Source organism: Cervus elaphus, chromosome 30 (genome assembly GCF_910594005.1).
Source record: "Cervus elaphus chromosome 30, mCerEla1.1, whole genome shotgun sequence".
NCBI classification, from domain to species: domain Eukaryota; kingdom Metazoa; phylum Chordata; class Mammalia; order Artiodactyla; family Cervidae; genus Cervus; species Cervus elaphus.
The window spans coordinates 25627800-25653454 of record NC_057844.1 but is presented as its reverse complement, the minus strand read 5'-3'; the positions used below and the strand labels follow the sequence as shown (position 1 = coordinate 25653454).

Below are 25655 nucleotides of genomic sequence, written 5' to 3'. Positions count from 1 at the left end.
TAAATGAGAAAATAGTATTACTTGGACAAACCTGTTATTTCCCACTGTCCCTCCCGTCTTTCCAAGTTTCTAATTAAAGTTACTGCCAACACTAAGGTATCCTGATAATTAGAAATACAAATCTAATTAACTAAATCTTCACCTGCTTCTTTTCTGAAAAAAAGAACTGAATCTTTGGAAGAAAGGGTAAAACTAGCAATATACACCATAACAGAAATAAATTAGCTCCAAACCACAGTAAAAATACTCTAATATCACATTAAGTTCTCCTCACTAAGGACAAGAAATACAAAATCTACACAAAAACCTTGTACTTCCTAGTTAGGTGAATTTCAAACTTTTTAAAAGACTCAACTTAATTCAAGCACTTAAGTACATTTTTTTAAAGAGTAGGAAATGGACAAATCCAATAAAGCACTTCCTACTTACTCATGTGACCACCTATTTAGCCATGCTAGCACATAATAATCTAAAAATAATCCACTTTTGGTCTAAAAAACACTACTGACTTTCTCCTGCACTTGCAACAAAAAAAAGAAGCCATTTTTCTAATGATGACTAATCCATCAAAGTAACCTAAAAGGCATAACAAAAAGAGTATTAGATTAGAGGTCAATGCCAAGAGTAGCAAGAAGTCAGCTGGGAGACTTGGGTTTTACATTTCCATCAAAATTTCAGATCTACTCTGCATCTGGTTTTCCAAGTCCTCTGGTAAAACTGATGCTCCTTGATGATATGCCATGTTGCTTTTACTCAAAGGTATGTTTGCCCCAGACTGGGCAGATCAAACCAACTTAGGCTGGAAATTAAGTTAGTAATTTACTAGTTAGCTAATTTACTATGATGGGAGGGAGTCTAAACATACCGATGTAGTGCTGGAAAAGAATTAAAGATACTAAACTCACACAGATATCCCATTAAGGAGAGCGGTGGCCTGGCACTGTTTCCTGACACTGCATGACAAAGACCTGGCTTACATCTCAGCTCTACCACTTACTAGAGTGCAATTCTTAATCAGGTATTTAATGCTCTATGCTTTTGGTTTCTTCATCTATAAAATGGAGATAACAGCATTAAAAATTAAACACGACATATGGAAAGCACTGAACACAATGTCTGATGCATAAGTATGAACTCAAATGCTGTCAGTGAGTAAATAATTAACACATATAACCAAGAGCTGAGAACACGATTAATTTTTTCTTCTAAATAAACATTAACTATTAAGATCTAAACAAACTCAAAGTTAAAAAAAGCAACTCAGGTCCTTCATACTAAATTTGAGTTTAGACTTCCAGTACTTATAAAGACAGAAGAAAGAGCTAAAACCCTGTTTTTAAGTCTCATCTTTAATATCACTTATCAGATGAGCTTGGATAAATCATTCAGTTCTATGTTTGCCCATTTCTTAAAGGCATGTCTTATACCATCTGTTTGTTCCAATACATATGCGTAGTGGTACATTCAAATAAGATGTGAAAATTGAATATTCTTCGTATATAGAAGGGGCTAGTACTAGCAAAGTATACTACCTTAAATGTAATTCAAGTTTTTCCCCACCAAAATCACAGATAGACATCACTCATCAAGAACATGAAGGCATATAGAAACTCCAGGCATTAAAAATAACATGAATCTATTCTTTCCATTAATGATGGACAAATATAACAAAATTAGTAATATGAAGCAAAGTCACAGTAATACTATTGATTTCTAGAATCTTTATTCTTCTCCCTATTTAGAAATAGCAAGTGAAAAAAACTGTTTTATCAGATATTTAATAAAAAATAGCTATACATTTTAATTGTCTAAAATTCAACTTACTTGTATCTGACAGTTTGTACAGTTTCTGCTGAAACATTGTTAACAATGCATTTAGCTGCACATTCCAATCCTTGCCAGACAGTTGAGAATCCTGAAAATACATTCAAAAGTAAGTAAAACCAACCCTTGGGAAACAGACCTTCCTCAGTTTTCAGAGTTTTATGTTACCTTGAACACTACTTGCTGCTACAACCATAGCACCATCCAGGGTAGACTTTCCATCTCGGTCTTTCTTAAGAGACTCTGGAACAAGTTTGCTTCCGTGCTTCTTGACGTGTGGAGCTAATTCCTTTCCAACACAGTTTGCCACAGTACAAACTCCGTCAACTAGTATAACCATTTAAAAGAAAAAAACTTAGAAAAACATGTATTTTCCCCTTGATTTTACCATTCTCACTAAGCAAAATTCTTTCATGAGTATCTAAAGTTGTTTCATTGTATAATGTTACCATTCCTATTTAAAAAAGGATGAAAACAAGGCTGGTTATTTTTTTAAACAAAGGCTATTGTTTGGTTTAAGGATGTGTTTGCAGAGCTTCAGTTCAGTTCAGTTCAGTCGCTCAGTCGTGTCTGACTCTTTGCAACCCCATGAATCACAGCACGCCAGGCCTCCCTGTCCATCATCAACTCCCTGAGTTTACTCAAACTCATGCCCATCGAGTCGGTGATGCCATCCAGCCATCTCACCCTCTGTCGGCCCCTTCTCCTCCTGCCCCCAATCCCTCCCAGCATCAGGGTCTTTTCCAATGAGTCAACTCTTCGCATGAGGTGGCCAAAGTATTGGAGTTTCAGCTTCAGCATCAGTCCTTCCAATGAACACCCAGGACTGATCTTTAGGATGGACTGGTTGGATCTCCTTGCAGTCCAAGGGACTCTCAAGAGTCTTCTCCAACTACTCTGTCTTAAATATAATGTTTCATCACTTTGCTTAGAAGAGAATCATTCACCTTTTCTATTTGCAATGTAAGATTGGTAGATCCAACTATCATGTTTTCCAGCTAAGCAAATTTGTACTTTTTCTCCCTATCAGCAAATACTCAACTGAAATAGTAATAAAGTATTTAAGTGTATATAAAAGTAAACACACCAAAAACCTGATTCAAATGCAATGACTTGTCCTTGAAAGCATGTCATACTCCAGGATGGTAAATACACTTGGCAAATACATTCCCTTTCAAAGGCACAGATGCTCCCCTCTCCAACCCATCAAAAGAACCTTTAACCAGCGCTTCTCACACTTTGATAAGTGACTCACTGAGACACCTTGTGAACTGGAAACATCCAATCAGCAGGTGTGTCAGTGCCCGACACACTTCTAAGGCTTTCAGGTCGGTGCTGCTGGTCTACAGATCCTACCACAAGGAGCAACACAGAACTGCTTTGTCCGAATTCTTTACCCTCAAAGTGAAACCATCTAAGTGAGATTAGGTTAATCTGGACTAAAAGAAGATTTTTAATTTAAGTAAAAAGTAGTAAAGGAATCTAAAGTCACTTTACCCAGAAACTGACTGACTTTGGCTGCTCCTCCAGTCGCCTGCTTTGCCATATAAAGTCCCTTGGTCACAGCTGGACTAACTTCCACAGGCTTTTCTTCTGGTTGAATCCGTTCTCGGAGTTTAGATGCTCCTTTCTGGATGGCTTTGCCAGTAAACTCAGCACCTTTGACCAAACCCCAACTCACCCAGGAAGCACCTTTTAAAGGGAGAAATAACTGGATAAAATTAGGACTGATTATCTGGGTTTGATCCCTGGGTTGGGAAGATCACCTGGAGAAGGAAAATGCTACCCACTTCAGTATTCTGGCCTGGAGAATTCCATGGACTGTACAGTCCATGGGGTCGCAAATAGTTGGACACAACTGAGTGACTTGCACTTTCATACTATACATTTAATACCTATACCAAGATTAAGGGGGGATTTCCAAGGGGAAAGGAAAATAACTGATTTTACGTTCAGAGTTATTCTGAAAGCTTGGGGTTTCTTGAAGCTTTTCACTACCAATTCTCCCAAGAGTAAAAAAAGAGAAAAATAAACCAAGAAGAACTTACAACAATATGACAATATGTAACATTCGAAGAGATCAGTTCTATTTTTAAGTATTTATAAACTGATCATTTAAAACCAGAACATAAAATAGTATCTTTCCAAGTATTCTCTAATGGGACCCACCCAAAAGCTTCACATCCTAAGTGAAAAAAGTTACCACTACTCCATACCTGACAAAATGTTGTGAGCCACCTTCTCACTCCACTCAGGTAACTCCTTTGCTCTCTCTTCTGAAACTGGCTCACAGGGCACAATGTGACTCAGATTAACTTCTTCACTTGAAGTACCTTTGGTCTAAATGTTAGGTAAAAAGATTTCAAGAAGTGAAAACAATAAAAACTAAGATGAGAGAAAACCATAAGCATTTTGTAATAAAATACTAATCCAATAAATACTAATGAATCAAAGTATTTCCAGCCAACCTAATTATTAGTACATTTTAGTACATAAAACACAATACCCATAACCACCATGAAGCTAAAAATTGTTCTGGTCTTATGTTAGGTCCCACTGGTAAGTAAGATTTAAATACCAACATACCTCCAATACAGCATTTATCAGATTATATGTAAATTGACTTTTTTCTTTCCTTGACTAGACTGAGTTCCTTCAGAGGGCTAAATACCCATACGCATACAGTCCTCGGTAAGGTTAAAAGATGTGTTAAATGACTCAATCAGTAATGAAGAATGCATCCAAATGAACTGGTTTTGACAGACATCAAGTAAAAGCAAATAAAAATACATAAATACAGAATCTGCCATTCCATTTTAATGGAAACAGGAAACACAGAAATACTTGCTAATTCAATGGCTAGGGCCAACACTCAAAATTTCAAAGCTAAATTAATTTTTTCATTCTAAATACTTAGCAGTAGGCTAATTCAGACCTCATAATATTATAAAACAACTTGAAACTCAAATTTAACCCAACAGAAATACAACCTGATTTAAAATATAAAACATTAAAAACAAAAATTTCTACACATGGGGAAAAGCCACTCACAAATAAAACCTAAAGACAAAATGAACAAAATACTTGCAAGTTACATATCTTTGACAATGGGCCAATGTCCCTAATATATTAAGAATTCTTAGAAATTAAGAAGGACTGGCAACCCAGTAATAAAAATGGACATGACCAGACATCACAGAGAAAGGATATGACTAGACACCACGCAGAAAGCAAAATTCGAGTTACCCTTACACATCTGCTCAACTTTACTCACAAAAAGATCAATGCAACCTAATATATTCCAGTATATTTCTCTCATCATCACACTGCCAAAATACAGAAAGAGCAACCATCCACTCTGCTGAGCAGGCTATGGGGAAACAGGTGTTCACGTACCCCTGGTACTGTCTGAACTGTGTAATCCTTAGGAAGGGTAATGCAGCAAGATCTATCAAAATCACAAATGCACTGATCTGTTGATACAGTAACCCCACCTCTAAGAATGTGATGAATTACCTACAGATGTATGAATCAATAGCTCTACAAAGTTATTCACTGATGCACTGTTTGTAATAGCAAACAACCACACCAAATACCCCTCAATAAGAGGCTGATTAAATAAACTGTTTTCTATTCATATGATGAAATAGAACATAAAAAAGACTGAGGAAATTCTAGGACACTCTATATGATGCCACCTTTTGTATAAGAAAGAGAGAGAAATAATAACAGATTTTGTTTGCTTTCATCTACCTCAAAAAACCCAGAAAAGAAACAGAAGACACTAATAAAATTACCTACAGTGGCAAAAGAAAAGGTGTAGATTGGGTTGAAGGAGGAAGTAAAGCTTTTTGAAGGTATCTACCATCTCATGTAATTTGATTTTTTTAATCAATGAATTAAATTTTTAAAAATGAACTTCTAACTTCCATTTTGAATGCCCATGTTCTCATAAAGCTGGTTCAAGATGCTCAACATAACCCACAGTGACAATTGGTGTATAAAAGTACAATATTCATGTGACATTCATTAATATCAAAGACAATTACCAAGCACTTATGAGTTACAACAATGAACAGTGCCAAATTGTTTATAATTCAATACTACACAACGGTACTTTCCTTCTTCATAGGTTTGATTACTTCACTTCAGGACTCATCTCAGCCATAATGCCCTCTAGGAGGAGCCTCCTCAACTGCTTCCCACACCACACATCTTGGAAGGTACAACTAAGCCTTCTATACAACCTGTGTACTTTCATCTAACCATCACGTTGGGTAGAAATTCTCTCTTTGCTAATCCATCCTCCCCACTAGATGGTAAATATTTGAGATGAGGAATTTCAACTTTTTTCTATTATGCTCAGCTTTCTAGCACTCAATAAATACTTACTGACCTCTAATCCAAATTCACCATTTGGTACATTAACACAGAATCTAAGAAATGAAAGAAAAAATTGCTAAATAAATATTTTTAAAAGCCCATTTTCTCTGTTCTGCTGACTACATGAAGACATAAGGAACCTAATAAAAATGGCAGTATAAAGAAAAGTATACCTAGACCCAAGATCTCGCTGTATATAGGAAGGTAGAAGATAATACAAAACAAAAAAGCATATTCATCATTAATGTGAATATAAAAATCTTTCCAATAGTTGAAAAAGATGTATCCTCCAAACACAGGCTATTGTTTAAGACAGTTTATTTATTTATTTTTTTTTATATAAACATTTTATTTTAATAATACTTTATCACTTCAATTTACATCATTCCATTATGAAAATGTTTAATTGGAGAGGATATTTCTTCAAAACTCTAAATAAGCAGAGCTTTATCAATTAAACGTACAGCATTACAGCCTTTAGAAATACATAATTCTTCATTTTACAGTAATACTTCCCCTTTAAAAATTCATCATGGTTTGTCACAGATTTAAAGTACAAGGCACCTAATGCTATGAAAGGATAATACAGTATATGCAGTGTAAATGAAACAGATCTTCTGTCAAACGTTGATTCTTTTTAAAGTCCTACCAAATTTGTGTGAACATGTCTGTTGCATAAATTAAACATTTTTTGTTTTATTAATTTGTAATATTCTACAAAACTAAAAAATATAATTCGTACCTATTATAGGCAGCTTATTTGAGCATTTTACCTGTAAGAAACACTGATCTATATACTTAAAATGATTTCTGAAAACATTTTCCTAATATAGTCCAGCATTTAACAAATAATATGTGAAAATAAAGTCTCCAGAACATTAAAATTTTATCCTTTGATTAGTTCAAATTATTTTATCAGTTGAATTCCTTGAGATGTATAAGGCAGGTTGGTCCTTTAGATGGACTATAGACTGAAACTTCCTATAACTGTAGTGGTATGTACACAGCTACATAGCAAAGTACTTCATTATGAAAATGAAGACAAAAGATATGAGGAAAATATGTTTTAGAGTTCCAAAGAACTGAAACTGTTATTTTTCAGACTAGGCACTGAAACATTTTTCTACAAAAACTTGCCAGAGATTGTCTCTTCGCTGTATACTATTCCATCACCAAGCTGGACTATAGCTAACTAGCCCCATCCTCCTGAGAAACACCATGCATAGGAATGAGACTCTCACACTGTTCACTGTCTTCTGGAACCTTCTGAATTCGATGTTTTCTGCATATAAAGGCAAAAATTCTTCTAATTCCCACCATCACAGGATCCCAATTATTGTAATGGCACAGGAGAGTTGCAATAAAAAATGAAAAAAATACAGGGATAGCGCCTGCAAAAAATAACCAAGAAAACTGCACCTTTTGCATACACATGTCAGCTATTATGGATAGAGGTATTGTAAGGCTTAGTGCAAGTGTGCCTATCAATGATGAGGTAAGAAAGCAGCCCCACAACCACAGGAACTCTGAGAGCACTGTTCCAATGAGGCCATTAACGACAATGCACATTAACACTACTTTATTGGGGAACTCAAAGTCCTCAAATCCAGTATAATGGAGTAAAAAGAAACCTGGCCATAAGAGCAGCAGATTAAAGAGACCTACAAAACCAAAGAACATTGGAATATCCAACTTATCTTCTCTGTCTACTTTTCTCTTATCATAACAATATAAACAGCATAGAGCATGGCTCCAACAAGAGACCAAATGGAACCTACTGTGTTTCTTCCAGGAGATTTTTCAGATCCTGACAGATTTACCAGCACAACACCTCCAATGCTTAAGATTACAGCTAAAAGTTTAGAAAGAGTGAATCTATCGCCACTGTTACTTGGAAACATTGCAGCAAGGATTAAGGTAAAAAGTCCAGAAGTTGAGGACAAAATATTAACTATAGCAACTTGTGTGTCTGAAAGTGCTTCTTGATAAGACAAATTTGCCAAAAACCACACAAAACAAAAAAAAAGCTTATTTTTGCTACTTGAGTTGCTGTAAGTTTCCCCACAGTTTTGAGTAAGGATTCTTGTTCTTTCACAGTAGGATATGACATGCGAGACAACTTAGCTTCCAATGCATGGCTTGATGGAAGTTGTCGAATCTCCATAATATTACTAAATCTTACACGAGACTTTTTGGGAATTTTTTCAGTATCAATGTTTGTGTTCTCAGGTTTTTCACTTGGAAGATCATGAAATTTCACAGGAACATATAGAGGTTCACTCAAAGAACTATTCATAGTTGTATCTGTTGTGCAAGCAGCAAAGTACCCTTCAGCATCTGCAAAAAAAGTAGCATGCTTTCCTCGAAATCCTCTTGTACACTGTTGTCTCCATGGCTTCCAAACTATAAAGCCCAAAAGGTACAGAACAAACATAGACGTTTTTGCAAAGGTGCTGAAGAATGGTTTGTTGTACTGAGTAAAAACATACGAAGTAAGTTCTGAGGATGCAACCCATATCACATCAACAAGTAGGAGAATAACAATCCCAAGAGCCATTCGCTTCCGCTGAGTGAAACCACTGCTCTGGGAATTCATTCGGTTCATGATAAACACACACACCATTTGCAGTCTTATTTTAAAGGCCTTTCTGAGATCTTGAAGAGCAATGCCTGAAAACTTAGCAGATCTGAGTCTAAACGGAGGTGAAGAACTCAGCGCACCTGGCCTTCCTGCCCCGGGATGGTGTCGTGGCGGCACCATGAGCGGACCCGGCCCGGACCCGCCGCCGCCCAGGGCCACGGCCGCGGCCTCGGACTCACAGAGCTTTCGTGCCGCCTGTCGTTGCGCCGCGCGGAGGCCCAGCCCCTGAAGCCGCGGTGCCCCTCGGCCGACGCCAGTCGGCTCCACTCGGTTCGGGAGGGCTGGGGGCGGGCGAAGGTAAGGAACCGAGCAGGCAGCGATGGCCGCGGAGGCCCGGAGCTGGACCCTGGCCCCGGCCCCGCCCCCGGCCGGCCACAAGACAGTTTAAATAAATACTTGGAAAGGGAAACATTAACACTGATTCTAATTACCCTACCAGTGATCACTCCGTGAAGCTGCAAGTTGCTCTGCTTTAGTAAATGGGGATCTTATAAATAATTTAAACTGGTGAAAGGTACCTTTAGGCTAGAACACACCCTCATACCTTGTTGATTTTTCATTCACTTTACTTACCTTTTTCCCCCGTTTTCCCTTATGACGCACATCCTTACTGCCTGGGTCCAGCTGTCTCACATCAGTGCCACTGGCTTCCTTCAACTGGTCAGAGGCAGATCCTGATCTCCCAGGGATCTGGAATTCATTTTCTCCTTCTGCCCGGTCCCAGTTGGTCTAGGGATAAAGTACTCAGTTTAGTTCAAATTTGCATTTCTTCTAAGCTATGGTACATCATGCTGCAGTAATATACTTATTCAAATGACAGTGTTTTACAACTACTTTTGCTAGTCTATTTTTATCGCATCACCAAATCTCAAGCCTTTTTGAGTTCTCTGGTTCATATGATAGGGCCTAAAGTAAATTTCAAAAGACAAAAAGGTATGCGAGATAAACTTACAGCAGTTGCTGGTATAAGTGATCATAAAATCAGATGCAGATACATTTGAATTTAGTTAAATAATAAGTAAGTTTTAGGAAACACATACAGGACTAAATGAGTTTAAAGGAAGTTAATAAACCTCATATCCAGTTTAATTACTCTGCATTGTTGGAAGGCTGCTTTTGTTTTTTTCACTTCTGCCCTCAACACTGAAAGTAATCTGCTTACATACACTTTGCTGAATGAATGCTTAAGAGTAAAGACAAGTCAAAAGCACAGTGAGTAGCTAAGCTTTTTTTTACTGTTGGAGTTCTAGGATAATATAGAAAACTAAAAATAACATGCAACTGAAAAATAAAACTGAACAGAGAAAATAAACAACTAAACTAAAGGTCAGTTTAATTTCTTGCCTAGAGCTTGGTAATACAGGTCAAATGAATGTAGAGGTGAAGAGAGTAACAGCTCCATAAAAAGTCTGGATTACTTAAGAACGGCACTCTCTTCAGCTAGTAAACAGCAAAGCTTAGATTTGAACCCATACCCATTTGACTACATTGCTGTCTGTGTAAACTCTCTGAGCATATTGAGGCTACACACACTTCCATATGGGGGTCATAGGTTTTGCTGGCATAGCTTAAATAACTGGCATTTTAGTTCATACTGATCATCAGGTCATTCTCATATACAGTTCTTACAGTCTAACACTGAGATGACTCTCTGGCCTATCTCTTACCTGGTGATCTGCTCCCATCACCTTTGCCCTTAAATGTTTAATATAGGTATGGACTGAAGGTGTATTCTACTTTCTGAGATAAAAGGAACAAATCTTTCATAACTGAACTCAAAACTATTTTGTGAAATCCTCCCTGGCCTCCTTTCACTTTTTTCCATCATCGATTACACTATACTGTTATTTAACAGACTGTTAACATGCTCAAGAATAGGAGCTGTTATATATGTATTTTTTATAGCCCCCTCTGTTCTTTCTTACCATTCCATCATTTAACACAGAACCAGGTTAAATAATGAATTCTAAATATCTGTTGATTGAAGGAGAAAATAAAAAGTTTTCTATATATACTACATATATATATGTTACCAGGCTGTCAATCTTCTTCAACCTCTAATAACTGTCAATAGGCACAATCAAAAATGGTTTCCTCCCTTGTCCTACATTAAGATGGGCAAGAACACCTAAAGAAAATATCTCCATTATACTCTATTTCAACTTCCTAAAACAGATCAGTATTGGGCAGAGAAAATGGATTAAATGAGGCAAGTTCACAGGATGACCAACCACTTTCTAAATCACATTTTGCCTTTGTTAATCATAAGAACAAAGACAATTTCCTCAGACAAAACCTATTCCTCAAGACATACCGCTAAAACGTCTAACACTATCCATCTGCTAATGCTGAAATTAATTTCCCTGGTGGCTCAGACAGTAAAGTGTCTGCAGGCAACACGGGAGACCCTGGTTCGATCCCTGAGTCAGGAAGATCCCCTGGAAAAGGAAATAGTAACCCACTCTAGTACTCTTGCCTGGAAAATCCCATGGACCGAGAAGCCTGGTAGGCTACAGTCCATGGCGTCGCAGAGTTGGGACACGACTGAGCGACTTCACTTTCAATGCCGAAATTCACTTTCAATGCCGAAATTACCTTCACTTTACCTCTGAGTCCCACTAGTCCACTTTTCCAACTGAGAAGTAAGACAGTGGTCATAACAAGAGCTAATACCCACACTACTTGCTAGCACTGATGTAAGTGTCTTAAGGCATTAACTTTAAATCTTCATCATAGCCCAATAAAGTAAGATGTTATTATCTTCATTTTATGATAAAGAAACTAAAGTATAGGGAAGATCAACAACTTGAATTAGACAGCTATTAAGTGCAAGAGTTCAAATTCAAACCGAGATAATTTGATTTCAGAGACCACAATAATCACTATTTATAGCCAATTCCCAACGTGTATTAAATATTTGTGAACACACAAGCAAATTATATACTATTTCCTACTGATCAAACTGGAGCTTATTACAATTTCTTTGAAAGCAGGAGTGATTATGTTAAAGTAGGTTTTCATCCTGAAGGTGATCACACAAGTTACCTGGAGCCGAAGGTCAGACATTTGTCTTAACAGATCCTCGAAGAGTTCTCTGTCATCTTCTGGTAATTCAGATGACAAAACGACCCCAACAAAGCATCCTGATGCTTGTAACATCGTATCAGGGAACATGTAGGCACCTACAGTACATTTAAGAACTGGAGACCTATCAGGAACTAGAGGATACAACCAGTCACAAACCTGAAAGGATTAATTGAAAACAAATCAATTAACAAAACAAGGTTTTCACTGAGATTTTAGATATTGTTTTACTAGCAAATACACACTCTAAGGTTTGAAATGCATTTTACAAGACTCTGTAGAACCATCAGCATCAACAAACCCCCAATAAAAATCAGTCATTTGCTAGTCTGATTCCCCCTGCACAACACAGGAACTGTACTAAAAATCTTACTGCTCCTCTAATTAAAAGTCTTAAAACCAGTGTCCTGAAATAGCCCCCTGTTAACCGATAATGAGTCTAGCTTTAAATAAATAATGGTCAAAGTAATTTAAGCTTTTCTTTATTATTAAACATCTCTTTATGGAAATTAAATAAAATCAAACTGTTTCCAAGTACTCCACATGTATTTACTGATTTAATCCTCAAAATAATACTGTGAAATTGGCTAGTGTCACTTTAACCACAAGAAAACTGAGGTAATGAGAGGTTAATTAAGTTGCTCAGAGCCAACAACCAAAAAAAAGTGAAGCTAGGATTTAAACACATGCTATCTGCCACCGGAGAAGCTTAACAATTATTTTAATTAGAAGCACGGTTTTTTGTTGTTGTTGTTGTTGTTGTTTTTTACTAAGTCCAACCTGATCTGATAGAGCAAGAACATTAAGTTACATTTATGGATTCACTATCTATTGTCAAGTTAAACCAAAAGTAGCCCAGCAACATCATATGGGAAGGTCAGATTATCACATTAAGACTTAAACTCACCTCCTGAAGATCTAAATTCAGAAGAAATTAAGTTTAAATCAGAATATCCTAATGTGTTAATTTCCATTATTCTTGGAGTGACCAGAATAAAATTTTGTGCCTCACCAAGACATTCTCTAATATTAAGAAACTTGGAAGAACAATTGATTATTATCAAATATTGTGTGATGTATATGAGTCAAAGAGATGAAAGATTTCATATAAACAATGGAAAATTCTGGTGTACTATCATATCTCTGACCAACAGAATACAAATATGTAGAGATCAAGCACACAAGGATGACTCTTTCCTAGAAAAGTGGTTAACAAACATTTTCAAATTCTTATTTTAGTGGATTATCTTTGTTTTAGTCATTTCAAAAGCCAGTCTCCAGCTTTAATAAAAATCAAACTTCAGACAAGTTACAATAAAATTGATGGCTGTGTTTTCCAAAGTATGATATACAACCATCTGTAGTATGTGAAATGACTTCAAGAAATATACAAACTATTTAAATTTGAGTAGCTACATATTTCAATATGTATTAGGGAAAGATATAACATCTTTCCCTCAATTTCACAGCTGTTATTGCTTAGGATAAAGTTTAAAAAATGAGACATTTTAAAAAATATGAACAACAGGTGGTGGATTTAACCAAAAAAGTTGTAATGGTTACACTTAAACGACGCAAGTTAGGGAAAGGTTTCTTTTACTGTGTCATGATTCTCTAAGATAAACTACATTCTGGTCACCTTGATTGAAATGGAGTCTCCTCAAATCTCAAATAAAATTTACAGACCTTTCTTAGGACAGAGTATTATAAATTGGTGAGCTCACCCACCACAGGCTGACTTCCCAGTTTCACTTTCACAGAGCAGCTTCATATCCAAGTTCCATATGAACTGACTACAAATCTGACAGGTTTAAAAAGTATATTAAAACTAAATTCAAGAGAAAAATAGTTTTTAGAAGCCACAGAATTCTAGTCTGCCAACTTTAAATTAATTTCTAATTTCCTAAATAAAGCAATAGTGATTGCTAAGAACAAAAAATTAAGTAAACACAGGGCAATTCTCTTTTAGGACACTGTTATAAATACCTGAATACATGAGTCCATTAAAAAGACTCAAATTTTGGGTACAATTTTACTTTTTTATTTAGGACTCAAAATAGGAGAGACTAGAAAAACAGAATTAAAAGCACAGAACAAATTTTTACTAAAGGATAAGTCATTTTAATGGTTGAGCTCATGTAATCAATAGAATGTTTCAAGTTTTCACTCCCTGCGCCTCCAATAGACCAGGACCCAAAGGTTTTTTAAATTCCACTCTTACAATGCCACTTTATTACCAGGTCAGCAGAAAATGTTTTATCTTTTATCAGACCCCTCAGAATCAGTAAGCCTACTCTTTTCAACCTTAACTAAGGCTTGTTTTTAAAAAATAACTTATGATTCACACTATTCTTCCTGTCCATTAATGAAGTCTTTCTTCCAACAACGCTCCCAGATATCTCCTTCATACACTCCTAGTAAATCTCCAACTATCTGTAAACAACCTTCAAGTGGACTTCACAAAGTAAAGGCTGCATAAGAATTGAAAATATAATATACCAAAAAAGAAAACAAATGTAGATAACTAGTACTGTAGCTAAACCACATCACCTGGACTTTTAAAAGCACGTGCCTTGCTCAGTCATCTCCCTACCATGCAGATCCTTTTGTTATATTCAATGAATATGAATCTATACTTCCAGAAACCCATCTCCCCGGATCTCTCCAAACTAAAACAGATTGATACTGGACCATCATCTTCAGAATACCTCGGAAATTCCAGAACAGTGTCCTAACCTCAACCTTTATTTAGCAACAGTCTATGCTCTTGGACCAAGTGTATCCTGGTAAATGTGTATGTTTGGAAAGTTAGAATTGCTTCTCAGATGATTATCATCACAGTCTCTACTTGCAGACCATGGTTTCTTAACCTTGGCATGACTGACATTTTCAGTTATTTTTTTAACTGATAAGAGCCATCCTGTTTAATGTTTAGCAGTATGCCTGGCCTCTACCCACTATATATACCAGTACCAACAGCACACACCCCAGTCCCAGCTGTGACAACCAAAAACGTCCCCACTACTGTCTACCTATCCCAGGGTGTGTGGAGACTGCAGGGGTGGTTCCTACTAGTTGAGAACCACTATTCCAGACACCGGGGTGCATCTAGCCCAGTTTAGCCCCTCAGTGAGGGCTTGACAACATCTGTGGAAATTTACGGTTACACATTCACATATGAATTACACAAATCCCTTTTGAAATTAAAGTTATTAGGTTTCTTCTTCAGATAAAAAACTAAAAGAATGAATATTTCAATCTCCTTCAGGTCCTGTCATCACAAATTTAATACTAAAACAAGACTTTATATCTAAAGAAAAATAAATGTTGTCAAATGCAAACATGGATGCTGAAGGCGCATAAATTTCATGAATTTAAAAAGGAACTAGAAATTATAGTAACCTTTTTGCATTCACTGTCTTGGACACATCATAAATATTATCAAATAAAAGTAGTATATTCTACACATATTTCAAATTTGTTTACCTCTTTCTTTGGCTTACCTGGAGAAATCCAGGAGGACGATTTAGAAAGGTATCAAGAGAATTATCCAAGAACCTCACGATTCGAAGGTACCCAGGATATGAAGGTGCACTAACCTCCCCTGCGGGATTTACAAAGAAAATCTGTACTCCGTTTGGTATCAAAATCAACTCATCTGCATCCAGCCCTAAGGTCTCAAGAGGTGGTGGCTGAGAGTGATTCCTATAGAAGTTCTCCCCAACTGACGAGAACTCCCCAGATTCTGTTCCATAGGATACAGTGTAGTGACCCTCAGCAGCCTGAGGAGTGTAAGCAGGAGGTGCTTCGGACGGATGACTCTGACACGGCAAGGACAAAGTAGCAGGTGTACTACTTGACTCCGCACTTGCAGTTGAAGTGCTTTCATTTACTTCACTGTGTTGAGGAAATGAACTAAAGCACTGAGGCTCTGGTGACTTTTCAGACATGTCTTTAGGTGGAAATTCTGGATACAACTTGGGCACCTCCTGAAGATCATTCCGTAGAGAAGTGGCAAGACCCTTCTCCAGAATTTCCAACCTGGTACGTACATTCTGTAGCGTTTCTTTCATTTTCTGTTGCATCTGCCTAGCAGATTCCCACTCAGGACCTGTGTATTCAGGATCCGTTGATGAAATGCTGATTCCTCTAAGCAGGTGTCCTATTCCTTGCTTATAGTAGTTCTTTGCTTCTTCCTTTTGACCTAATTCATCTGTATTCAGTCCTTTATTAACAAATACAAAGGCTTTCTTGTATGCTTCCTTGATGATCTTAATTTCAATAGGTTCTCCATCTTGGGGTTCTTGTTCCATTTCTGCAAAGCAGGAAATATATTTTTAATTACCTTATTTAGATATTTGTTTATTTATTTATTATCAATTCCTCCCACCTGAATATACTTCAGAGGACTGGAGCCTTGCTTGTCTTTGTTCACTGATGTATTTCCCAAGCCTATTTAGATATGACATACAGGAAATACTCAAGTATGTATTTGTTGAATGGATAAATATTGCTCTTGCTCCTAAGTATCTTTTTAATTAAAAACATAAGAGAATAAGCCAGAATATAGATACTGAATAATTTTCTTGTTCCAGTTTCTTGTAAGAAAGAAAAGTTTCCTATATCTTTTAGGTTGGAACAAAAGAATCTCATTCTAAAATTCATTATACTTCTGGATTACAGTAGCTAATTAAAAATGAAGTTGAATCACATATTGGAGAGGACAGAAATGAGGAGGAAAAAATGTATCTGAATGAAGCTTTAAAGTTACCTTACTTTTATTTAAAGGTGGCAGGTTTCTCACATGCAGTTATCCCCCTTCCCTCTCCAAACTCCATTAAAGTGACTCACAAAATAATTTAAAAGGCATAACCATTTCTTTCAATGAGAAAGAGGCATGAACAGATACTTCACAAATGGTCATGTGAAAAGGCATTCAACACATGACTCCTTCATGGAAATGAAACTAAAACCCAAAATATGACTACAACTGACCCTTGAACAGTATGGGTCCACCTAGACATGGATTATTTTCAATAAACACAGTACTGTTTTCATTTTATGGCTCTTTAATTAAGTGTGGGGAAAAGTTTGTGTTTGATTAGAGATCACAGCATGTGGAATCAAAAGAAAGAGGGTCTGTGTCCTGATTCAATCCAAAGTGTTTCAGTTTTCTACCCTTGTTATTTATCAATTCCTTTATGTCTGAGGCAGAGACAGTAATACAGAGATTTTTAACTATGTGGTGACTGGCACCTCTAATCCCATTGTTCAAGGTCAATTATATATACTTATCAGGTGGCTAAAATTGAATACTGGCAAATGTTAGAGAAGATGGGAACTGGAACTCTCATATACTTTGCTGGTGTAAGTGAAAAATGGTACAGCCACTATGGAAGTCTGGCATTTCTATCTAAGGTACGTTCACTCACTCTATGATCCAGCAATTCCACTTAAAGGTATAGAACTGAGAGAAATGAATGAATATACACACCAAAAATATGTACAATAATATTCATAGCAGCTTTATTCACAAAAGCCAAAATCTCGAAACAACCCAAATGCCCGCTCGCAGGAGAAGGGATAAACAGTGGCTTGTTCATATTACGCAGTAATACACCGGATTTTTTTTTTTTAATTGATGCCTGCAATGGGGATGACTTACCAAGTCTTTGCACAAAAGAAGCTACATACAAAAGATTTCATACTGAGACTACTATATTGTATGATTTTGAGGAACAAGCAAAACTAGTCTTTGATGAGAGAAACAAAAATAGTGACTACAGGTGCTGGTACAGACTTGAAAGGGTCACAAGGGGACCTTATAGCATATGGAAATGCTCTCTATCTAGATCTGAGTGGTGACTATATAGTGTATGCATATATTAAAAATCTGTAAATTTAGGATTAATGCACTATATTGCACCTTGTTATACCCATTAATATATCCATTAATTATATATCCATAAATCCATAATTATATATCCACTTAATAAAATAAATAACAAAGCCATAACTCACAAAGAGGGAGGATGAAGGGAGTCAACAGTACCTCGTTTTTCAAAGGGGCGGCAGACACGGTAACTCAAAACAGATCTGAGAAAGCTGAAGCCTACACTGTCAATCAGGAAACCATGGAAGCAGCCCCACATATATTTCCTGGTAGAACCTCCAAAAGGCACAGGAACTGATGAGATTCAGTCCTCCTCTGGAAGAGAGAGTAGAGGACTGAATGTGGGATGGATTCAAAGCTAATTTGCAAACTAATACAGCCACTATGGAGAACAGTGTGGAGATTCCTTAAAAAACTGGAAATAGAACTGCCATATGACCCAGCAATCCCACTCCTGGGCATACACACCGAGGAAACCAGATCTGAAAGAGACACGTGCACCCCAATGTTCATCGCAGCACTGTTTATAATAGCCAGGACATGGAAGCAACCTCTAGATGCCCATCAGCAGACAAATGGATAAGGAAGCTGTGGTACATATACACTATAGAATATTACTCAGCCATTAAAAAGAATTCATTTGAATCAGTTCTAATGAGATGGATGAAATTGGAGCCCATTATACAGAGTGAAGTAAGCCAGAAAGGTAAAGACCAATACAGTATACTAACGCATATATATGGAATTTAAAAAGATGGTAACGATAACCCTATATGCAAAACAGAGAAAGAGACACAGATGTACAGAACAGACTTTCAGACTCTGTGGGAGAAGGCGAGGGTGGGATGTTCAGAGAGAACAGCATTGAAACAAGTATACTATATCAAGGGTGAAGCAGATCACCAGCCCAGGTTGGATGCATGAGACAAGTGCTCAGGGCTGGTGCACTGGGAAGACCCAGAGGGATGGGATGGAGAGGGAGGTGGGAGGGGGGATCGGGATGGGGAACACATGTAAATCCATGGCTGATTTATGTCAATGTATGGCAAAAAAAAAAAAAAAACTACATTGTAAAGTAATTAGCCTCCAACTAATAAAAATAAATGGGAAAAAAAAAAAACAACAACAAAGCTAATTTACAAAGTAGACCCTCAGATCTCTCCTAAACAAGACCAAGAACACTATTTCTCTCCAGCCCTGAAAGAAGACTGGGTGCTTTAATTCAAAAGAGCATAGAAGAAAATACCTAATGTGTTCTTAAGTTTTCAGAAGAGATCCATATTAACTGTGAGAGGACTCAGGGTTTAATCAGCGATAAGTACACGGTAAACTAAGGAAATAAAAATCAAGACAATTTTTAACTCCAAGGAAAACAAGATGCTGAGCTAGAAAGAAAAGTAATCAATGTACTTCATGTTTCAATTTTGATTAATATCATAATAATATAAATAATGAATCCTGATACAAGCCAAATTATAATACAACCATCATGAGAAGATGGGAAGATGAATGGATAGAAAGTTTATGTGCCTGTGGTACATAGCATGGGAGACCTAAACTTCCATCTTCCCTACTAGGAAGTTAATGGACAATGCCTAACACTGAAAAATAAAGTAACAATATAAGCATCCTGTTTATTACAGATTCAGACAGAAAGACCAGGTGTGGTAAGAAAATGGATACAAGCTTTGGGAGTAAGGGATTAGACTAGGGTGGTGGGATCTCTGATTTTCACTGCAAGCCTTATAAAAATATTTAATTCTTTATATGTGCAGGATAAAAACAATTACTAATTTTAAAAAAGTAAACTAAAGCTTTAGAGCAGCACTGTCCAACAGAATTATAAATGTTAACTACATATGTAATTTAAAATTTTCTAATAGCCACATTTAAAAAGTAAAAAATTTCAGTGATAGCATTTTATTTATCCAAAAACATCCAAAATATTATTTCACCATGTGCCCAATATAAAAATTATTAATGAGATAGTTTTCCTTATTTTTGGCATTAAGTCTTCAAAACCTAGTGTGTATTTTACACTTGAGGCATACCTTAATTTCCACTACCTTCATCTCAAGCCCTCAATACCCACAAGTGCCTACTACAGACACTGTGGTTTTATTTTCCTGCAATCTCAGTAAAAATTATAATGATAGGATAATTTAAAGGACTTAAGGCTCTTTTAGCAACCATCTGCACTATAAAGGCATCACCAAACTAGCCTAACCATACTTTCTAACCTGAAAAATAAACCACTGGTCAGTCACATACAGGGACTTCACAGTAGTTGAGTGTGTGTGTGTGTGTGTGTGTGTACATTTATATATATTTGTCCTCAATTTAGAAAACATCACATACAATCGACCATCATCAGAGATCTTACTTGTCCCACCTTGAATCCCCTACGAAAACTGATAATCCCACCCTGGAATCCTGTCTTTAGAACAGAATGCCAGTAGAATGCTTTCTTTCCTCAGACACCATGGGATAGGAATTCTGCATTCCACCCTCCTTAGGATACAAGCAGACTCAGAGTTCAGAAAGCAAGACAGCAGAGGTTACACAGGCTATGGCGAGCTGACCCAGGAATTTAACCAGCACTCTTAAGTCTGCTCAAATGCCTTGAACAGGGTCTTGAACAACACCGTGACTTGGCATTTTTTGCTCTGTGTTGTAGGATATCATGTGTTCTTCCCTGATAGCTCAACTGGTAAAAAACCCACCTACAATGCAGGAGACCCCGGTTTGATTCCTGGGTAGGGAAGATCCCTTGGAGAAGGGATAGGCTACTATTCCACTATTCTTGGACATCCCTTGTGGCTCAGCTGGTAAAGAATCCGCCTGCAATGCGGGAGACCTGGGTTCAATTCCTGGGTTGGGGAGATCCCCTGGAGAAGGGAAAGACTACCCACTCCACTATTCTGGCCTGGAGAATTCCATGGACTATATAGTCCATGGGGTCGCAGAGAGTCAGACAGGACTGAGCGACTTCACTTTCACAGGACATCATGACTACCAAGGACACCATTTACAGAGCTTTTAATGTGTGCTGGAGACCAAGCTACATGTGCATTTCATTCAGTCCTTACAAACAACTCTTGAGACATTGTTACTGTTACTAGTACTTTGCAGAAGGAAGAAAAATGAGGTTTGAAGGCCATAGCTGCTTTAGATCACATGTTTCTGAAAGACCTTGGAGCTAAGAATTACTTTCATATTTTTAAAAGCATATAAAAACAAGGATATGCAACAGAGATGATGTGGCCCACAAGCCTAAAACATCTTACTATCTACTTTCTGGAACTTTACAAAAAGAGTTTACTAACCCATCACCTTAGATTACAGAATTAGATAGTCTGATTCCAAAACTAATCCTCTAAATCAGGGTTTCTCAATCTCAGTTTGATTCACATTTTGGGCTGGAAAATTCTTTGTTATGGGAGGCCGTCCTGATCACTGGAGGATGTTTATCCCCACTCTGATGTCTATCTACTAGGTGCCAGAAGCAGCGCCCCCCTCTACCAACCACGTGACGATCAAAAATGTCTTCAGGGCTTCCCTGGTGGCTCAGTGGTAAAGAATCTGCCTGCCTATGCAAGAGATACAGGTTCGATCCCTGATCTGGGAAGATCCCACATGAGGCGAAGCAACTGAGCCTATGCTTTAGAGCCTGGGAACTGCAACTACTGAAGCCCAAGTGCCCTTGAGCCCATGTTCTGCAACAAGAGAAGTCACAACAGGAACTAGAGAAAAGCCCACGTAGCAACTAGGACCCTTCACAGCCAAATATTTAAAAAATAAGTAAATAAAATTATTTTAAAAAAAAATCTCCAGGCATTGCCAAACGTACCCTGGCTGCAAAATCATCCCCTGTTGACAACCACAGCTCAAATGGTCTTTAAATGAGGGAATGTGTACCCACGGGAACATGAAGATTTGTCGAGGAACATGTAACAACAACATATATAATTTTAAGAAAAAGGCTTTCAATGGGAAAAAAAAAAAAGAAAAGAAAAGAAAAGGAAAAAAAAAACCAACAAAAAAAAAAAAGAAAAAGGCTTTAGAGCCCTCCTCACTAAAACAGACCTATAGGCAACATGCCTGCAGTTTAGCTATCATGCTATTGCTTTTCCTCTTTCAAGCTCCTTTCATAGTCTTCCCAATTTGCAAAACTTTACCAAATATACCACACTCCCATTCCTATTTTTAGTATGGTGTATTTCCCAGCATGGAAAGGCAGAATTCATGGTAGAATGAAACAGCCCAAAAGTCACAGGTGTCAATTTCAATTTTATGCATGACTCCAACTATCCATATCCTTAAAATATAAATTTCCACTAAAATTCCATTTTTATATTGAATTAGCCTTTATCAAAATCCACAGGTATTATGCTGTTCTGAGTAACTATTACTACTTGTAATAATTAAATCCAGAAGAAAAGTAACTCCTAGAGCAATAGTCTAAGAAAAAATTTAAAACTTAGTTTCAACTTACACAAGTATTTTTATTGAAGACATGTATGACAGAGAATAAAAAGCTTTTGAGTATAAATAAATTACATTAAGATAATACTCAGGAGTTGGTAAAAGTAGAAGTGGATAAAATCAGAGTACAATTTCAAGAAAAAGGAACAGTGTAAAATAGCATATATTTTAAAAACTGACGGTAATGGATATAAAAGTGCAATATTATACCCCATGAGATACAGTTAAGAGTGATGAACCAATTTTATATTAAAATGTCAGTATCTATACTATATGGGATACTGCATCCCTTCCAACCACCTGAGAGTATAATGCAAAACATTATAAATCATCTTAGACCTATGCAAGGGGAGTTGTTTTACACAAATTATTTTGGGGGTTCACAAGTAAATTAAAAACACAGTTCTAAATCCACTCACTATATTATATTGCAAACATGAGACACCCATGGTCTGTGACACTTAGAAGCACCATAATTTACTACCTTTTATTAAGCTCTCTGGATATGCTTGGCACTGTTATATGCTCCATTTACTCCTCATATCCTTGGAGGGTTGTTCTGATTTAGAAAATGTTTAACAAGTACTCAGCAGCTTGCTCAAGGACTAGTCAGTGAGCTGGTGAATGGAAGAGACAGATTCAAAGAGTCAGGTTCAATAGGTATTTGTCAAGAAAACGACATGTCTGACTCCAAAGGAAAACCTCCTGCTATATGAACAAGTGAGCAGAGTGAGGAGGTGTGAAGGGTAACTGAACTGTTTCAGTTACTTAGAAAGACTTCAGGTTTAAGTCTTAAAGGGTAGACAGCATTTGAAGACAGAATGCATGAGAAAGGAACCCTAGGTAGAAGGAGTATTACCTTGCAAACGTCTTTATTTAAAAACTTATTTCACATCGTGAGCTGAAAAATTTCCTAAATAATGTGTCACTGGAGGAAAGGCTGGGGGAGCTATTCACAGTGAAGGCAGGTGTGTGTGTGCACACATCCATGTTGTGTGTGGGGTGGGGGTTCCTGGGTCAGCTGCTGCTGAAGAGCCTTCCTTGCTGTCTTCTTCACTTTGAAGAGGGAAATTGTATGTATATATATATATATATATATATATATATAGCAGAGAGAACAGCCTGGAGGTCTAGCAGATGAAATGTAGTTTGTAATCGCATCACAGAAAGAAACTTCCTACTAAAATATTACATTTTCATTTTGTGGTTGTTACAGGATTTGCTTTTTCTCAGTAGTCTCTGAGAAGATGCATTTCACAGAAAAAAGGGCTATACGATGGTGCCTTAAAAACAAAGAAGTCTATCCTACCCCAAACCATAGTCAAGTGCTTATCAAATGCCTTGAAAAGATAAACACTATTATTACATGACTTCTCGCTTTAATTTTTAAAGTTGAGAACAGAAAAAAAGTCCTTGAAACGTCAATCTGAATTATCAAATAAAACAATACCTACACCACCACATTCACCTTCAATCACAAATCAAAACCTGGCTCCAGATACCAATGGCGCATTTAAATTATTTTTTAAACGTTCTAATAAAAATAAAATGCATTTATTTCATATAACAGTGTGTGTGTGTGTGTGTGTGTGTGTGTGTGTGTGTGTGTGTGCGTGCACGCACGCTTTAAAAAAATACTAGGAGCAAAGAGGTTCAATTCTGAACCAAACACTTCGTCTTTATTAGTTCCATCTCATAAACACTAAAAGTAGTAACAATCATGCTAACAATCAATATCACAACAAGTCTTTAATAATATAACCATTTATCTCCCTAGAAGGAGCAGCAGCAGAAGCTGTTCTGATGCCCACCCATCTCGCCCTTTACAAAATAAAACCAACCAACCAAACAAAAGGAGCAGGAACTTTCCCCAAATATCTATCTGTAACTGCCTTCTGTAGCAACCCGCCCTATTTTGGCTTGCTACAGTAACTATATATAGTGACATTTCATAAAGCCTCACAGGTAACAGAGAGCACAGGAGAAAAGAGCTTCTTATTCCAAATACGTTTCACACAAAGTCAACAACTTAAAAGAGAGTGAACCAAAAAGTACCTGCACTTATAACGGCAGGGGCCTTCTCATACTACTTTTGCTTTCGGAAATTTCAAATAAAATTGTTGAATTCCTAAACATTTAAGGCCACGCATTTCACAGGCAACAACAATGAAGACAAGCTCATTAAACTACAATACAATAAAGCAAATCTCGAGCATCCTCAGGTGACAGAGTAAAGCAATTCATTTACAATTAAGAGAGCGGAGAACTGGGCCAACCCTACAGTAACGCAATAATGCCGTGTCACGAAACTGCGCATTCCAAGAGCAACTTTCCAGGCAGAGAAACTAAGTCGGAGAGATCTTCTGCAGCGTTCAGTGCCCCGCGACCCCCCAAAACACGAACAACTGTTTTCGATGGAGTAAAATCGCGAGCTACCCACCCCCATGTGGCTGACTTTCTGAAAGGTTACGGAACTTTCACTAAGCTGTATGCGCCGGGAGAGGGTGAATAATCGGTAAACACCTGGGGTGGGGCGGCCAGAATGGTCCACAGATGCTCCGGGAGGACCGCCAGGGAGGGGGCCAGGCGGCGCCCTCCAACCCAACGGTAAATAGGGAGGGGACGTAGCGAGTTCCAAGGTTCCGTAGATACACGAGATGAGGGTTAACTAAGAACAAGTTCTCAAACGAATCCCTCCCGAAACCGCTCCCTTCCACGAAAGTTCCATCTCTGAGAACTGGATGGGGGCCCAAGGCCTTCTCGGCCTTTCCCGCCCGGCCAGCCTGCCGCGGGCCCGGGTCGCTGACTCCACCCGTCCGCCTGGGTGGGGGGTGGGGGGGTCCGCGCAGGGGCGACTCCTTCCCTCCCTCCGGCCGCCTCCCCACCTATGCCTGCCAGACCGCCGGGCCCTTCGGCCGCTGCGCAGAGTCCGCTCCCTCAGACGCGGTGCCGTCGTCGTTGTCGCCGCCGCCGCCACCCGCCCCCAGCGCTCCGCGCAGACCGGCCCGCGGGTCCCAGAGCCCCGCACCCGCGCGCGCGCCCGCCGGGGCTGACAAAGCCTGAGGAGGCGCGCGCTGCGGAGCGCACCACGTCACGCGGCCGCGCCGCCCCGCCCGCCAGCGCGGCTCCCGCGTGACCCGAGCGCGCGGCCCCCGCAGCTCGGCCCTCACGTGACGCCCACGCGGGCCTGGCCCGCCGCCTGGCGGACTCGTCCCCCACCTTCCCAGCCTCAGTTTTGTCCGCTCAGACCTTCTGAATGGCTTCTGGGGTGACGTTAGTCCACTTGGAAAGTCTGAGTCACCGTAAAACTCTAGGGGGAGAAAAAGATAAAGGGCCGAAGGCCTG

The 25655-nt window shown here is 38.2% G+C and overlaps 2 protein-coding genes across 5 annotated transcripts in view; both read right to left on the bottom strand.

Annotated features, from left to right (window-relative positions):
* Positions 1 to 25361, bottom strand: part of SPART (spartin) — a 32288-nt gene extending 6927 nt beyond the window's left edge. Inside the window, exons 1-9 of one of the 4 annotated variants that reach the window (XM_043891802.1) lie at positions 25196 to 25354; positions 17985 to 18140; positions 15436 to 16247; positions 11894 to 12091; positions 9422 to 9577; positions 4041 to 4164; positions 3322 to 3516; positions 1993 to 2151; positions 1825 to 1915 (exon numbers count right to left, since the gene is read on the bottom strand). In XM_043891802.1, the coding sequence (XP_043747737.1) occupies positions 1825 to 1915; positions 1993 to 2151; positions 3322 to 3516; positions 4041 to 4164; positions 9422 to 9577; positions 11894 to 12091; positions 15436 to 16247; positions 17985 to 18084 (1835 nt within the window). In that variant the 5' untranslated portion in view covers positions 18085 to 18140; positions 25196 to 25354. Of the gene's footprint in view, positions 1 to 1824; positions 1916 to 1992; positions 2152 to 3321; positions 3517 to 4040; positions 4165 to 9421; positions 9578 to 11893; positions 12092 to 15435; positions 16248 to 17984; positions 18141 to 24833; positions 25140 to 25195 lie in introns of those variants that run through there. The other 3 variants (XM_043891805.1, XM_043891803.1, XM_043891804.1) reach the window with 3 other exon arrangements.
* Positions 6547 to 9400, bottom strand: LOC122686633 (solute carrier family 35 member F5-like). The gene has a single exon (XM_043891808.1). It carries the CDS (start codon positions 8966 to 8968, stop codon positions 8159 to 8161), a length of 810 nt encoding a protein of 269 aa, XP_043747743.1. The 5' UTR covers positions 8969 to 9400; the 3' UTR covers positions 6547 to 8158.
* Positions 25362 to 25655: the final 294 nt, after the last annotated feature.

Coding starts and splice junctions, on each gene's coding strand:
- LOC122686633 (XM_043891808.1), bottom strand. CDS start 8,968: ATGGTGCCGCCACGACACCATCCCGGGGCAGGAAGGCCAGGTGCGCTG.